Raw genomic sequence first — 18,037 nt, forward strand, 5'->3', positions numbered from 1 at the left:
AACTATTACATTTTGTAGAGTAGGCAGAGAGAATTAAGTTATACATTACTCTGTTATAATAACTTTCTATATTTTTTATATAACGTGTTGGGACACTTTATTTAATTTAGCTTTATTATTCTTTGAACTATGTTTATTTATTTTTTAAGTTTATTTATATCTAACTATGAAGCCGCTTTGCCACCGTCGTCAAATGGAAATGGAACTTCTCGTTATGTATGACACACAGCGAAAAGTAACTGTGACCGTGATGATATTACATACAGACTTCCTCGACAAACCGACTGTGCTAAATAAAAATAACTTTTAATTCGAATGAATAGTTCATGAGATTAGCGCTTCCAACTAAACAATTCAGCATCATAAATTGGTATAGTGTTAAGACACTCCGTTCAACACTTATTCTGTTCAATTTTATTAAAAATGTCTGTAAATAAATAATTTCTATGAAAACGTATGCTTCTTACTTTAAATTTAATCATTATTTTTATTTTATAACGTGTATTTATTTGTGCTATATTTTTCATAAACAATTTTAATCAAAAAAGGAAAGCGACAGTCGTGACGTGGGAGCATAAATAAATGTAAACGCGACAGTTGTAGGATCGATTTCCACTCAGGAGAATGAAATATGTAATCTTTTATTTCTCCTATCTGATTTTGAGGCGAAGCGTAGCGTTCAGTTCCGCAACTCAACATATAATCGGAGTGTCTTAACATTAGATTCCCTTTGCCTACCTATGCCTGCCTGTGTGGGATATAGCGTAAAGCTATATTTTCTATTAAAAAATGTAAATAACCATTCCATTTAGTCAAACATATCTAAATTATAATACAACATTCGATCATTTATAAGGAAAATTGCCTTTTAAGAAAATTGTATCCCATAGCGCCATAGTGGACATAAATTGTTCGATAACGAGCTTAATCCCGAGAGACAAGAATAGATCTAATAAGCTGGAGATGAAAAATCTTATTTACATATCTTAAGCGTCCTTGTGACTGCCTACAAGTCACTGTATGCAAGTTAATTTCTTTGATTATATATTCACGCTGTACCCCGCATTTAGCGGGATAGGCAGAGTCATTGTGCGGGTTAGATTTATAGGCAGAGTGAAGCTTAAAGAAGAAAATAAACTCTAATAATTTTATTTATACTGCAAATTTCTGTTAATTAGTAAACATTATTAGGAACTTTTAAAATGCTTATTACAAACTCTATAAATTAATTATAGGTCTATAGGCAATATCAGGCAATATTGGTGGTCTAGAACATATTGTAGAAATATATAGTATAAAATATATAAGCATCCTTATTTATCTAAAGCCATTCTATCAACAAAATTATTAATACTATATCCAGGACGGTATCTCTAAGTTGCAAATTGAGTAACTTTCTAAGACCTCACTGAAGATTAATATTGACGGAGCTTGGACGTTAACTCCCAAAGCTCAATATGACGTTTAATTAAATTATTATTTGTCTTTAGTTTAACACGTGACGTGTTGGGTGGCGTGGCGAAACTTAACACTTCTTCTTGCTGTTTAAGAAAGGAAGTCCCAAATTTCTGCATTTTCTGTGATTCATTCAGAAACGATAGGTATATTTCATATACAACCGGTCCCTAGATGATGTGTTTCCGGAGCTCCTCTACATATTTAATAATGTATTCAAAGAATATAAAAATTAAATGTTAATAAAAAAAGAAGTGGTAAATGGGGAATCCCTATAATAATCATTTAAGATCGCAAGCAACATTAAAACGAATAAATTATTTAATGTTATAAAGCAGCGTAAATTAGTTACGGTCACGAATAAAATAGCCTTTATTCGCCCACTGAGGCTGCGATCTAAAAAAAATTGACCACAACTGGAGTCGAACCTGCCCTGACCTTTGAACTTTGATTGAAATTGAATTATAGTAAAATTAAGAATTATAAAGATCTGGTTTTGACGTATACCTAATTTTCGTATCATTATTGATCATATTGAGAATGAAAATGGTGAAAATAAACGGAAAAGCGGTCAAGTTCGAGTTGGACTTGGATATCGAAGGTTCCGTATGCTTTTCAGGCTTCTATTTTACGTGTTTTACGTTTGAGAATTGAACCTACAACTGACGCGCTTGCAACTACTATGACTTAACTACAATATAATGCACAATATAAGGCTGGTGCTGTAAATGTTAAATTAAAAGTAGTTTTTAAAACAGGTCACCAGAGAACAATTGTTACGTGAAAATTTTAATTAACACAATATTTCTAACGTTTCTAAAAATATTCTAGCTAAGTCTTAGAACTCGCGCCTCTTAAAATATTTTCATCTAGTTTTAGAATGTTATATAAAATACTGAGGAATAATTATTGTTCTAGTAATTAGACAAAGTGTAGGGTTGAGTTCTGCTACTCAACACGATATTTCTTGAAAATAAGGCGGTGTTTAGGGAATGGATTGTACTAACACTCGAATCCCTCTGCCTACCCTGCTATATATGTATATGAGCCAATCGAGCAAAAAATGGAGAACAGAGTGTTTTTACATTAGGTTCTCTGTACCTAATTCGTTATGCATGGAGCAGAAGTTGAAAGAAACAAAATAAAATCAGTAACCTGTAGAATTTATACGACAACAAAAACAATCAATCCATCTTAGCGTGACAGAATAACAATATAAACAATAGTATATATGCTATAAACAATACTTTTAATTATGTATAAACGTTCTGAAAACAGTAAAGGTGGTCATTTTGTAATTAATATTAAGATTTTATAAGCGATATATCAATAAATGTTATTTTCTTTGCGAAGCTTTATGAATAATCTTATCAACAATGAATATATTCCTTTTTAATAATTATAGATAGAGTGTCTTCACTAAGTTCTTTTTGCCTATGCTGATATACAGAATAAAGCAAACATACAAAAAATATATTATTACTTAGGTATTAGTAGTATTGGGCTGGGCAATGATGTCATCACACTATTGTGGCCATTGATAGATTCGTCAATAGAAACTCGGTGGCTTGGAAAGATAACTTTTCCAAAATACATTTACATAATTATAGGATATCACAGAATAACTCGTTTCATCACTAGAGGAGCCGGATTTAAATCCTTGAGATGGATTTAAATTTACAAAATCCCTTTCTAGGCATATTCAACTTCCAGTTTAAGACCCAGTTGATTAAACCAAGCCTTTATGTTACGCATTAACTAAGCTCAAGTACACTTGTACTATTAAATACTTACATATACATAACATAGACGTTTCTTAGATAACTAGTTATAGATATTTGAAAAAAATATCTTATGAGTTTTCTCGCAACTTTGCTTACGTGGACTATAAAAAATCCCTACATTTTTCCTTTCTTTTAGGTATTTCCTAATTTCCTTTTTAAACATTTCTCAATGTACATGGTAAACTTCGGTTTTCTACATCCAATAACGTCGGTTGTACGTTGTCTTGTGTCATTTCCTGCGATTTGTTGCTAAAATGAGCCAAATACCTAACCCTACCAAATACCCAATTACGCCAATCTTATAATAGTAAAACCTGAAGTAGGTGACTTATTGATTTAAATATTACTCCTACCAAAAATTGAACCTAGGACCTTCACAATCAAGGTGTCCCATATATAAAATGACATCCACGTGGTAACTACTAGTTTCAATAGTAAGTAATATCTAATGTCAGGTTCCTATCCCATCTCACCGTTATCTGCCTTTCAGATCAGAGGACTTGCACTTGACCCTACAACGTCGATCGGAATACTAAATATATGCAAAACTAGTTTTATCTGAATTTGAATCGATAGTCACTAGATAAGATTTTTTGCAGCTTCACGCTTTTTCCCCATCGCCACCTTGCCAAGTCCCACTATGGTAAAATATACTTTTCTAAACATTTTATAGATTAACAAGAATATAAAATATGGAATCATATCACCCATTTTCTCTAAATTTTCCAGATTAGTAAAATAAAAAAAAGGTCAAAGGTACTGTACAGTAATATCTCCCACTCTCGTTCCCACCCTCTGTACCTACTTTCCAAATTAGGTCAGCATTGATCACACTGGCTGTCATCAAAATGATTTGTATTCACAAATGCACCTGCTTTATTTATATAAAAATATATTTGTTTGAAAATGTTATCGTTTACGTTGTCAGACTAAATGTTAAAATAAATATGATATAGATTGAACATTATGAAACAGATTCAATAGAATTTATAATGAAATATTTTTGAACTATGAAAAATCTCGTAGTATTGCGTATTATGTTTTGTAGGCAGAGGGAACTTAATGTTAAGACACTCCGTTCCTCATGCACCGTCGAATTTTCGAGGCATTGAATGTTGGTTAACCTGAAGGCTGCGCTTTGCCTAGTTATCAGAGCGAGGAAATAAAAATATTTTACTCCCCTGATTGGGAATCGAACTGACAATCGTCGCGTTTATAATCAGACGCTGCCCTGAATCTTACGTACTATATTTATGTACGTGTTTATCCATGCCTTATTTTTATTGCGCTGTAATTCTTGTGCCCGAATATCCTTCATCCTCCATGAAACGACGACAATTTCAACGATATTTTTTATTTTCAATATATTTTTTCATAAAATTGGTTAAACATACATGTCGTGTAACGTTACTCACATCTAACTATCTAATCATAGAAAATTACCGACAAATTACATATTAACATGAAGAACCATTTTGGTAATCATAATCATCTCGTTATACCTAATGTGTAATAACTTTATTGCTTCCTTGTTATTTATATTAGACTAGCAGTTGCCCTGACTTTACGTGGACTTTAATACGTAAAATTTAAAAAAAGTTGATTCCCGCTTTCGTACCAATTTCGAGAAATCCTCTCTTAGTGCTTCTCTACACTCTCTAATCTACCTTGCAAGTCCAGAAGTTTCATCTGGGTATTGAGGCAATGAATGTAAATAAATGAACGGAAGAATTTTATATATAACATATAAACACTTGAAATAGTTTTATAATATATACAGGGCAGTCGTAAAAGACCTAGAGATGATCCCGCATTCGATGCCTGGGTTGAGCCAAAAGTTAACTATAAAAAAAATATTACGTTGATAATGTTCATGTTTTTACCTTGGACTTATATATTCATAATCTTTTCATTGAGATAATTAACCGTCTAATCTTTTAATATCTGAATATTTTTATAGTTGCCTTTTATTGGCATGTAAATTATACGAGAACTGAGAGAATTCTTAATTGGTGGTGTATTTAATGCGAATAAATCTGTATATGGCTATTGTATAACTGTTTTAAGGCCACATGGCGTATCGGCATAGTGCTTGACTGTAAACGCGACGGTTACAGGTTCCCTCTCGGGGGAATCGATTATTTCCATGACTTCTATTTTTGGTATCCAAGGTCTGCCTTAGACCGAATTAGTATCATTTGGAAGTAGTTTTTTGTTTAAACATATAACATTTAAAAAAAGGTAGATTGTAGAAATAATTTCAGAAACTTCTTCCGGGGATACTTTCATGACAACGTCAACAGTAATTAAAAAGTATCCTAGAAAGCAAAACTATTTTTTTTAAACCGAATTTCAAATATTCAATGTTTTAAAAATCTAAAGAAAGAGTAGCTATCTTTTGCCTCTAAAGTTTAGGTATTCTAAATATAGCAGGGAAGGCAGAGGAAACCTAGTGTTAAGAATAAGACACTCCGTTCTCTATTTTGTTTTGGGACCAGAGCAAGGAAAATGATTATAATGTAGGTATATCTCAATTATATTCACGCTTGCCTTGACTTCATTTTTCATTTCCTTATAATATCCGACTATAATAATTATGTATCTAAATAAGTAATTTATCGCGGAATGAATGCTATTTGACTTTTATTTGTCTTTCTTTAGATTAGGTTTTTACTTTATATTAAATGTTTTTGCAAGTAATTTATATTATATTTCGTTTGCGAGGATTCTAAAACTTTAAGATTTTAATTTTTATTATTATTTTAACTAAACTTTGTGTAATACATGTGGTCCGTGTTTTCCTGTAGGAATTTTGAGATATGCTTTCTTAGTAGTACCATAGCATTCCCAAGAAACTTTGCCAAATATCCAGTAAATTCTTTCCAGTAATTACTTTCTATATCCAGTAAATTCGGTTGAGCGTTGTCTGTAAGTTACACACGAAGGTAATACAGATTACTTAATACATAATTGTGTAGTTCTAGCTGGCGAAGCCGCGAGCGGGTTGCTAGTTTAAAATATTTTTTAATTTTACCTGGGAAACATTGTTTAGTAAAAATAAATATATAATTATAAGTGCCACCACAACCACTGTCCATTATAAGTTTAATTAATTGAACGCGACAAAAAATACAATTTAAAAGTTTTATATTGCATTCAAAATTACCAAAATGCTTCGACTAAAAATGACGGCAGCTTCAGCGAACGGTCCCGGTACAAGTTTTGCGAACTCTCGTTTAGTCGCTTCGCCATTTGAGTACTTCTGGTAAAATTCGATTTATCAAATACCTTTTTTTCTTTTCCCACAAAAAAGAATGGAACTATATTGCAGTTTGCTTAAAGCGAAGCGAAATTTGAAACTGAAAGTTCATCAAAGTCATTAGTGATTGTGAAAATCGTCGGTCGTAAAGAAAAGAATGATTTAGTTAGTCACTTTAACATTTTTTAAGAGTGCAAAGTTTTAGGAGAATTGAAAATAAAAAAATAGTCATTATTTATGTAACAAATATAAACTTAAATGTGGTGGGACAACTGCAGAGTGTCTTAACACTGCTTCATTAAGCGTGAATCTAAAAAAAAACTTCCGTTTCCGTGAAAAATATATCACTGATTTTTGAGGCATTGCATGTCGAGTGGCGGAATTTAATGCTGCGCTTTACTTTGTTACCAGAGCGAAGAATTACAATATTAAATATTTCATTCCCTCCCTGTGGGAACGAACCCACAACCACCGCGTTTCACTGACACCCTTGTGCCCCCTCGCCGCGGCGGCCTCTACAATGACACAGTGTCCTAAATATCAAATTAAAATCATCACATTCTTCTCCCAAACATATTATATGTGACAAAAAATGTAATATTCGCTTATTATTTTTTTATGAAACGTAACACAATACAGATTGTTTTTTTTTCTATAACAACAAAATTGCTAACAAGTAAGAGACTATGTATAAAACAACTTCGTCCAAAGCGTGTTCTGAGAAGGTCGAGCACGTAGCTACTTATATTTATGTTGTGTTGTGTTTATTCAAATGTCTGTTACTTAAAGAATTTAAATTTAAAAAATACGTTATAGTATATAACACAATTACAATTATTATTATCATTATTTATAATTAAAAGATTATGTCACCAACTCTCTAAAGCTACGCTACGCTCTCTAACGTACGCTTTGGTGCGGTATTGAGTTCCGCCATTCAACAAGCAATATAAAAAAATTCTGCGTAAAAGTGGGGGACAGAATGTAAAACTAGGACTCCCCTGCATCCGACCACGGAATACAGTGGTGGAAGTAACTTTTCTTATTGCCTCATCACAGTCAAGAAAAAAGGATTTGTTTCAACATTTCATATAATTAAAGTTATGTAAATGTTTCTTGTACTCATTCTATTATGAGACAACGGTCCTCATAAGATAAATTTCCCTGAACATCTCATTTGAAAGGGTCCGAGTTGGGGTTGCACAATTTATTTCCGGGTGCCCAATATTTTACGAATCCCTCTTGAAATGATATGTCTAATGTTTCTTAATATTTTGCAAATTGAAATTGTTTTGAACATTTAACGGTGTTATAATATTTTGAACTTTTATATGTAATATTATTACTTTGAAGCCTTAGCTTTAACATTGGAAGTTTCTTTAGGAAATATAACGATGTGCTTTTGAAATATAGGTTTTTTAACTTTCATAATCTTATAGACTTTCCGACATAACACATTTTGGACATTTCGGTATTAGCGCCATAGTTATATTTTTAAATATTTGATATGAAGAATGAACCTACTCTGTACAATTTTATTTATTCCATTATTTTATTTCCACAGTTAAAAAAATGTATAAAATAGCGTATATGATACTTAACCACTTTTTTCAACTACTTAACTCTGCTTACACTGCTATGTGCGTGATACAGCGTGATGCTGATTTATTTTAATTTTAGTTTAATCTATATATATTCAAGAATCATGGTGATACAACAATTTCCTAATTGTTGTATCTATAAGTAATTACACGCACAAGAGTGCGTGTAATTCAGATTCTTAGATTTTATTACATATTTACTTAGTTACGGCTCGACCTAATAAAAACGTGCTATAAAACAATATATAATACAAATAAAACACTTTTTATTTTAAACCTTACATGTTTCTACATATCCTCCTTCGATAAAAACGAGTGTTTGAATTTAGGAATTTTACACAGCAATTTAGCTCTACTCTTTCAAAAACTTCTCTTCGTATTGGACGACGACGATGCAAAGAGAACAAATAACACAACTAACAGACTTTCAGCAATTGTTCGTTTCAGTTTAAAAGTTTACACCAGCGTCGTCACAGCGACACGTTACGAGGGACGTTTTTTATTTGGCTAATGAAAAAAAAAATGCCTTTGTAGATTAATTTAAATTGACATTGGCTATTTGAATATAATAATTATTAAGAAAATCTATGTTTATTTTGGCGACTTATTAAATCATATTATATTGAGACCAGCCGCTCCTGTGGACGCAAATAAATATAAAACTGTAACAAAATAAATGTAAAATTGTATTTTAGCATCTCATATCATTGGTATTTATAAAAAAACCTTCGATAATTGGCAAGTATATGTCTAACTAGGGAAAACAAATTTTATAAATAGAAATACTTATACCTCCGACAGAAATACGAACCCTCATGCAGTGTTCAGTGAAGTAGAAAAACATGCAGCAGTAGCTGCAAGTTAATACCATATATTTATATTGTTTATTGTTTCTGGTTTGATGTTTTTTTTTATTTTACCTATATATACACACACACGCACGAGCACACACGTAAACACACACACACACACACAAACACACACACAAATACACACACGCGCAAATGAAAATGTAATATCCTTACTTTTATTTATATACATACTAGCGGCCCGCTCGCGGTTTCACCCGCGTGAACTATGTTATTATTAATTTCTGTCTCCATGGCTACGTACTAGTGACGTCTATGCAAAATTTGACACTCCTAGCATTTGTAGTAACGAAGTTTAATACAAACTTTCAAACCCAAAAACAACCCCTTAGAAGTCGAATATTGCAAATTCCCGTCTTAGCGAGCACCTACGTCCTATAAATAACTCCTATGCAAAATTTGAGATTTTTAGCTCTGGTAGTTTCTGAGATTTCGTGATGAGTGAGTGACCTTTCGATTTTATATATATAGATATACAAACATACATATTACATGATATATTATAAATAACTTTCTCGAACATTTTGCAAGTAATGTTTATACGCTCCTTGCCCCAACTCCCAAGTGAACGGGTTCTCGTATTGTAAGTAATTACCGGAGCGGTTTACGCACGAACACGTTTTAAATTTACAACTGTGCGTTCACATTTACCTCTTTTTATTTAAAAATACAAGTTTTTGATATAAATGTATGTATTTATATGTTGGTTTTTGCATGTTAACATTATGTGTGTTGTGTCCCAATAATTTATTTACTGACTTTAAGAAAGGAGACTGTGAGTTTGTCGTTTAGCTATGTGACATTGTTAGAAATGAATGATATTTGTTTGTGATGATCACAACTTTATTGTGGATCTAAGAATATATTGGTAACTCGTAATATTTACCGGTATAAACAATGCTGGCATCACTGTACATTATGATTTTAAATAACTAAAATGTATAGAAGATGCTATTCGATTAGATTGTATGTGAAATATGATTGTATATGGAGCTAGACTCTTCGTGCACGAGTGTAATTCTCACTTGGGCGGTCTTTTACTCTTTCATATGATAAAAATGCATTCCTCCGAGTAGGATTCGAACCCACGACCGTCACATTTTCAATCACACTCTGTGCAGGAGCGCCACGACGACGGTCTCATTAAACTGTATGTACATTGTAGAAAAAGACAAACACAACACGTGTTCCATCAGTCAGGTACCTAGTAAGGCGTAACTCCGGTACGTCAGCTAGTAACTCACTCACTGACTCAATGGTTCTTTACGGTTTTAAGCAAATTGTCTCTTCGTTTAGCAAATTGCATTGTGTAACACGTTTAAATTTGTTTGCTAGACATTGTAAAATATGTGGAGATATACTCTTTTATCGTTATTTAATTCTTTTTATGTCTCCGCTCTAGTAGTAAGTAAAGCGCTGCGTTGAGTTCTGCCATCCACCAGACCTGCAGCCGTACAATGTATATATATGTCTATGTAATACGAATATATGTTCACTTGACAATGGATTTCAACCCTTAAAACTTCAATAAAAGCAATACATAGACGACCGGATTTCTTAGATTTCCGAAGTGTCGTTAAATGAGACTCTCAAACTATCTCCACCATTAAAGTTGGACGCTTTGAAATCACTTCGCTTTCTGTTAAAGCGTAAAAGTTAACAATAGTCTACAAATTTTCAGCACAAGAACATTTTACTCTCTAATAGAAAATACTATTAAAGATATTTCAGTAGCGAATAGAATAAAAAAAATGTTTTAAATACAACTTATAATTCCGCCACAAGTGAAAAACAGATACGGAAAGACACTTCTGGTTGGTAGACTAGACCTATCCTATCTAACCTATATGCTTCCCTCTTATGCTATTACTTTTCATCAGGTAAACAATATTCAACAATATTGTTAAATGTGAGCTTCCCCCTAAGCGGGAATAGAACTTATCACCATCGTACACATGCATCAAACATATTAAAAACATCTAATTTCTTTAGAATTTTTTTTCAAGCTACATGACGTTTGCATCTAGCGAAAGGGGCGCTAAGATGTTTTCTCAAGCCAAAGAGCATTTACAATGTCATACTTAAGAATACAGGTCAAGAGAAGGTCTACACTAGTTTTCCTTAAAAATTGGTGCAGATGCTAAAAACAAATACAGTATACTGTTTTATATTTTATAAAAGTATTAAATACATTAGCCTTACATTTTATCTCGTTCTTTCATTTCATCAAGCGGAAATCGAATAAACTATTGTCGTCATTTGCAGTCAGAAGCTGTACCACTATGCCACTATGCCTTAATTATAAGCTCTTTCATTTCATCATTGTTTTTGGCGTAAATACATACAGATTTGCAAAATTATACTAACATATACCTACTTAAATATTATTTATTTTTATAAGTAAACAATAATATAATTCCGCCCATCTAAATATTTTTATTCGACCGACTACAAGCATCTATCAAGAGACGCGGAAAAACACATTAAAATGTTAATAGCACGTCAAACTCAGGATCTTCTGAAAATTGGAAACGTAATTAGTACTTTAATCTTCGCTGTGGAAGTGTTAGTTAAAATATCTTACAAAATTATGTTTGGTAATTTAGTATAATTGTCAAATTACTCGTAATTGGTGTCGTGACTTTGTTGAAATGTATTTTAAACAGCATTATTGTTTTACTGAAATTCAACTTCCCTGTTTAAAGATAAGTAAACATTTTCATATTTAAGACACATTCCTTACTTTCACTTCAATTTTGGAGACATTGCATGTTGAATGGCGGAACTCAACTCTACTACTCTACTTGAAAACAATATATTCCCCCAAGTGAGTATCGAACCCACAACCGTCGCCAAGCCGACACGTCACGACGATCTCTCCGTCTTTTTATAAGATTGCTAAGACCTAATCAGGAATTTTAAATATTCAAAAGGTTGGGAATTTCCACGATAAAAATGGAGAAACGAGAATTCCATGTCAATTCTGTATCACTTTCTTATTTGAACTTTCAAGGAGCGTTATTGAAAATTGAAGTATCACTTAACTCCGTTAATTGTTAACGTAATACGATAATATTAATACATATTATCTATCTATTGTATATTCATACTTCTATACTGATACAATAAAGTTCAAGAGTTTGTTTTGAGGACGTCTTGGCCCGGTGCCACTAGTATTCGTTACCAGAGCAAAGCGCGGCGTTGATCGCCACTGCTCAATACGTAATGCCTACAGAAATCGGCGGAAAATGGAGAACGGAAGTGCCTTAACGAAAACGGAGTGCCTTAACACTAGGTTCCCAGGTTTCCTCCGTCTACTCCGTTATATTCAGCCTCAAGCTAAAAAAAGCTATATACAACGTTTTTTATAACTTCACGCCGTATCCCGTAATATTCAGTATAGGCAACGGGTACCTAGTGTTAAGACGCCTCCCATGTTGGGTAAAGTACTCGACGCCGAACACAACTCACCGCGCTTTGTCTATACTCGTATATAATTTTTGAAATAAATTACCTGTTTCTATTTTTAAATATATATTTTTAATATGATTTCCTATAGGGAAGCTGATATGTGTATATTTTATTAAAACAATAATATCTACTAACTAATAATTGAACAATTTCAAAGTAAATTAATCAGCCGTGTCGCAGCGGCACAGCATCTGACTAGAAGCGCGGTTTGATTCCCATCCATTCCACTTCATCCACTCTATATCTAATTCATCTAATAATGTAACAAATTGCCTGCTCGATAGCAAATCTACAATAAAATATGAGAATCTAAGATGGAATTGATACTGAAATGAGAAACGATCCACTTAACGTTAAGAAAGGACTGGGTTTTCAGTCATGAAATTAATGGTTGACCTTTTGATCTCAGTAGCGAGAGGATCAGTCAATGGAAACGAAAAGTTTACTTTAGCTATCAATTTAGTATTTGAACAAATAACATTTATGTGAGGTGAAATGGAAAATATTAAGAGTTTTGTATAACACATTCAAAATGTTCAATGCGACTTTGACCACAGGTGTAGTGGGTTTTAACGTGTACGTGCTTTTGTACCTTCGTACCCTGTACGTGTATACTTTCATTTCTTCCTCGAGGAAATGGAATATTTATTCAATTTCACATTTTGATTTGTTCGCTCTGGTGTCGGCGCAAAGCTCGGCGTTGAGTTCCATCACTCAGCATGCGATGCCTCCAGAATTCAGCGGAAAGTAGGTAACGGAAGGTCTTAACACTAGGTTCCCTCTGCTTACCTTTGTATACAACGTGAAGCTGATAATTTTTTTTAAGCTTTTTACTGACTTAACAATTTTCTTTTTCTATTCCCAGGGTCTTCGGATAACAACTATAATTGGATCATTTGGGACATGCGCAGGCGCATGGCTCAAGGTGTTCTCCGTGCCCCAAGACATGTTCTGGCTCGGCTTCACTGGACAGACTGTAGTGGCTGTATCACAGGTCTTCATTTTGAATGTACCCCCACGCTTGGCCGCCGTCTGGTTTGGAGCTGATCAAGTGTCATCTGCTTGTAGTATCGGTGTATTTGGGAACCAGGTAAGAAATAACGTACGCTTCCTTTTTCTTGGCAATAAAAACGATTTTGTTAGTAAAATTAAAATATTGTTGGAAAAACAAATCGACCATGATAATCTATATATATAAAATCGAAAGGTCACTCACTCATCACGAAATCTCAGAAACTACAACTGCTAGAAATCTCAAATTTTGCATAGGAGTTACTTATAGGACGTAGGTGCTCGCTAAGACGGGAATTTGCAATATTCGTCTCCTAAGGGGTTGTTTTTTGGGGTTGAAAGTTTGTATGAAACTTCGTTACTACAAATGCTAGGAGTCTCAAATTTTGCATAGACGTCACTAGGACGTAGCCATGGAGACAGAAATGAATAATAACTTAGTTCACGCGGGTGAAACCGCGAGCGGGCCGCTAGTGATACATATAAGGACAAACAATAAATATAATAAAACTATTATGACATTAATTTAAGTAAAAATAGAAGATTTCTATTAGGTACTTTTACTTTAATTTAGTAGAAGATTTAGATTTAGCAGAAGATGTAAACCCCATTTAAAACCCACTAAAAAAGGTTCTTCTATGAACTCCAGGTACTTTTATGAACTGTACGTTTTACTGACGAATAAAAATATATAATATCTAGATATGAAATACACCTCACCTGTTATTAATATCTATAATTTGTATTATTCATTTATTTTGTTAAGTAAAGGAAAAATGGCAATATAAATCATCAACGGTAGGTAGCGTCAGCGTCAGTCATCTTTCTTAATGCCATTTAAGGATTTTCCCTTATCTTTTAATTATAGAAGAAAAATTATAGCGATCCGTCTTAGAAATAAAATGTTAATAAAGTAATAGGATAATGTATATAAAATACTACATTATCCTTTAAACGCAAAGAAAGTTTATGTTTCATCACTTGGCCCTCTGATTTACAGACATTGCGAATATTATTCTTTTCGTTAACCTTATTTCAGTGCCGTTATATATGGTCGTAGGTTTGATTTCCATTAGGGATGATTATATTTAAATTGTTTTGTTTGTTCGATATCTTTATATACAACTATAAAGAAAGTGGAGAACAGAATGTCTCAGCGTTGGTTCACTCTGTCTACACTATGCCTAGCTATGCTAAATAAGCGTAAATGTACTATTTTAGCAAAAGATAAAAAAGTATATAACGTATATTTTCAATTTTAATGTATGTATCTATGTAATTATTCAAATGTAATGTTTTTTCATTCATTTTCACGAGGACAACCGAACAATAAACATATGGTAATTTTTCGGGGGGACAATGTGAAATAATAATATGTTGATGAAATTATTTTTCCAATTCTACCACAAGGGCCTGGGGAAACGCGATAAGAAACGAAGGGACGCGGTCCTCGCGTAATGTACAGCGAAGAAGGGGTTTGTTTGAGAGTACATAGTTATGGAAAAAAAATGTTTTTCTCACCGTTACAATAATATTACGATTTTTCGGAGAAATATATGATATTATATGATTTTGATGGTATCGAAGCATGGAGTTCCAACACGCCATACCAGAATTCGGCGAAAAGCGAGGAACGGCAGTATTTTAATGGTAACAGAGTGTCTTAACACTCGGTTCCCAGGTTCCCTCTATATATGCAATGGTATTGGTACATTTGTATAATAAAACATTTGCGACGCTACACTACATTAGTAGTTGCAATGACAAATCATAGTATTATCCCATTACGCCGAATACATTCGGAAACGCTTATCCAATTGAGCATGGGGGGGAGTGGGTCTGGTGTGATTTTATTCATCTGTCCTAATAACTTTAATTTCGCTAGGAAGGGTTACGATTGCAATGCATGCATGTATTTCCTAGGTGTTTTATTTTATAGATTCACTCAGTATATTAAAATGGTACAGCGCCACTTTTGAAGATATCTTATTTTTTTAAATGGGAACCGTAGCGCCTGCGCCACGACGACCTCCTGGTTAGGAGGTCGTCGTGGCGCAGGTTTATTTTAAAATTAATAAGACAGTCCTAATATATGAGCAACTGGAATGTGTCATTTTCTAATATCGTGATTAAGTATATGTCATCACATAAATGCATATTAACTTTGTATTGAAGATAACAATAATACGATACAAACAAAGTATTTTATCACTTGGCTGACTGTTCGTTTCTAAAGCTATATAAATATTTATTTCTTGCTATATTATGATAACGTTATATGTTGTTTTCTAATTCCCAGAGATACTCTCGTTGTGTTAGAAGTCAATGTATGACGTGGGATTTGAACTCGTTACTCATATATAAACAATGTTCAATAAATAAGAATTTTAAATGAAACTCTTTAATTAATTAATCACGTTTATTTAGTATAATACATTTTTGGACACCAGGATCCATTTTTGGTAGACCGAGGTGGCATCCGTCTGTCAATTAACATAATTATTATATCAATCTACCGACAACATTTCGTAATGGCCTGGATTCTTGCAGAATGAGAAGTAATGTCCAAGAACACTGGTTCAAATACTACCAGAATTATAATTATATATCTTACGAGTACGTATGTATATAAGTTACTAGCAGCCCATCTGCGGCTTTGTCCGCTTAAACATATTCTTATATTATAGCCAAATTATACAAAATTTTTACATATATTGTATGAAGCCTTAGGTATGTATAAACTATGTAACAGTGAAGTTTAATCAAAATCCATTCAGCAGTTTTTGCATGAAAATGAAAAAAGATCCATCCATCCTTTAAACTTTCAAATTTCTAATATTAGTAAGTTAGTAATAATTACATTATTTTCTTTTCAGCTAGGAGTAGCCCTCGGGTTCCTCCTGCCACCTATGATAGTACGTTCTCAGGGTACCGTAGAAGAAATTGGAGCTGATCTACAGTTCATGTTCTATCTCGTTGCTGGCATTACGAGCGTGCTGTTTGTGTTCATACTTTTATGTAAGTAAAATTATATATTTTTCATATACAACGGAGGAAGCTGACGTTAAAACCTTGAGGCCCCACCGAGGACGAGGCGAAAGAGGCTCTAGCTACCGCGATAGGGATAAAGCGTGATGGTTTTTTTAATGAAAAAATTACAACGGCGTCTTTGATAACAATAAAAATATTCTTTTATATTTACCTCTATAGCTTAGAATGATATACAAAGATACCTAAAGATACGATAAATCGTTGTAAGACGTGTACCTACTAGGAAAATTACTTTATAAATGATACATAACATTTGTATTTAGTATTGATCTTTATTAATCATCTTTACCTACCTGCCGGAAATTTGCATTATGTAGGTACCTATTGAACTGCAAAAGTTAAGTCACTACAACTATACATATGTGCTCTAATAAATCATCAAAACAGAGAATGGAGTAGTAGACACAGTGTCTGACAATAAATGACTGTTGTAGATTCGATTCGCACCTGGGGGAATTAAATATTTGCATTTCTTCATTCTGGTAACAAGACAAAGCACAGTTAATATATAAAGTAGAGAATATCTTAGTAGTGTGTCTCTCCTTTTTCTTTCCTATTTGCGAAATAAGTGGAAAATCTCTTTTTTTGTGTACAGTCTTCAAGGCGGCACCAGCGACTCCACCATCAGCAGCAGCAGACTTCGGCTCTAGTTTGGACTCTAACTTCTTCCAGTCAATCAAGAAGTTACTAACTAATAGAAATTACATCCTGCTTCTCATTTCTTATGGCCTCAACGTCGGAGTGTTTTATGCTATATCGACACTCCTCAATGAATTAGTGCTCACTTATTATCCGGTAAGATTTAATAAAAGTATATTATTAATACGATTTTTAGAAAATGTGTAAAAAAATTTAACGCAGCAGGACATAAACCTGGGCTTCTTGTTTTTAATTTTTTTGTATTTGCCCTGTAAGAATCTCCATGAGATTCTAATAAAACTGTAATTAAAGTTCCACCACTCAACACGCAATGTCTTGGGCAAAATTGGGCGGTGCGCGAAACTGAGTGTCTTATCACTATGTTACCTCTGCCTACCCTGCTAATTGAGATAAGGCGTGTAGCTCTATTTATAACTTTTGCCCACTTGTGTGCCCATGTCAAATATAAAAATCTATGACCAAATACAAGCTTCTAAATTAAATTAATAAGGCGCACCCCTACTCAAAATTATTTTGTATTTCAAGATAAGTGAATAAATTTTTACCTATCCGAATAATTAAAACATGGCAAATATACAGACTTGAGGTGAAATTTGTAAAGTTCTCCAAATGCACTTCATAACCAGTGGACGATATCCACTTACAGTCTATTTATAGATTCAGGTATATTCCATATTAATAAGAAAGTTTAAAGTAGTGTTCTGAATTAGATTTTTTTTGTATTTTTCACTTTTTCTTGTCCGTCACTCTAAAAAATAGATGGAAGAACTGATTTAGCTATTTTTAGCAGAAATTTTAAAGATACGTATGGTTTTATTGTTTCTTCATAAAAAGTTTTTATTTCATTTCGTACTAAATTGCGTAAATATTCCTATA

The 18,037-nt window shown here is 33.1% G+C and overlaps 1 protein-coding gene across 7 annotated transcripts in view; it reads left to right on the top strand.

Annotated features, from left to right (window-relative positions):
• The window catches only part of HisT (Histamine transporter), a 40,381-nt gene that overhangs the window by 18,041 nt on the left and 4,303 nt on the right, over positions 1 to 18,037 (top strand). For all 7 annotated transcript variants that reach the window (XM_085192182.1, XM_085192181.1, XM_085192185.1 and 4 more), the window contains 3 exons: positions 13,305 to 13,529; positions 16,327 to 16,468; positions 17,097 to 17,296. In XM_085192182.1, coding sequence (XP_085048308.1) covers positions 13,305 to 13,529; positions 16,327 to 16,468; positions 17,097 to 17,296 — 567 coding nt within the window. The remainder of the gene's footprint in view (positions 1 to 13,304; positions 13,530 to 16,326; positions 16,469 to 17,096; positions 17,297 to 18,037) is intronic.

Source organism: Heliconius melpomene, chromosome 10 (genome assembly GCF_056956725.1).
Source record: "Heliconius melpomene rosina isolate 202511_hmr_F chromosome 10, ASM5695672v1, whole genome shotgun sequence".
Classification (NCBI taxonomy): Eukaryota; Metazoa; Arthropoda; class Insecta; order Lepidoptera; family Nymphalidae; genus Heliconius; species Heliconius melpomene.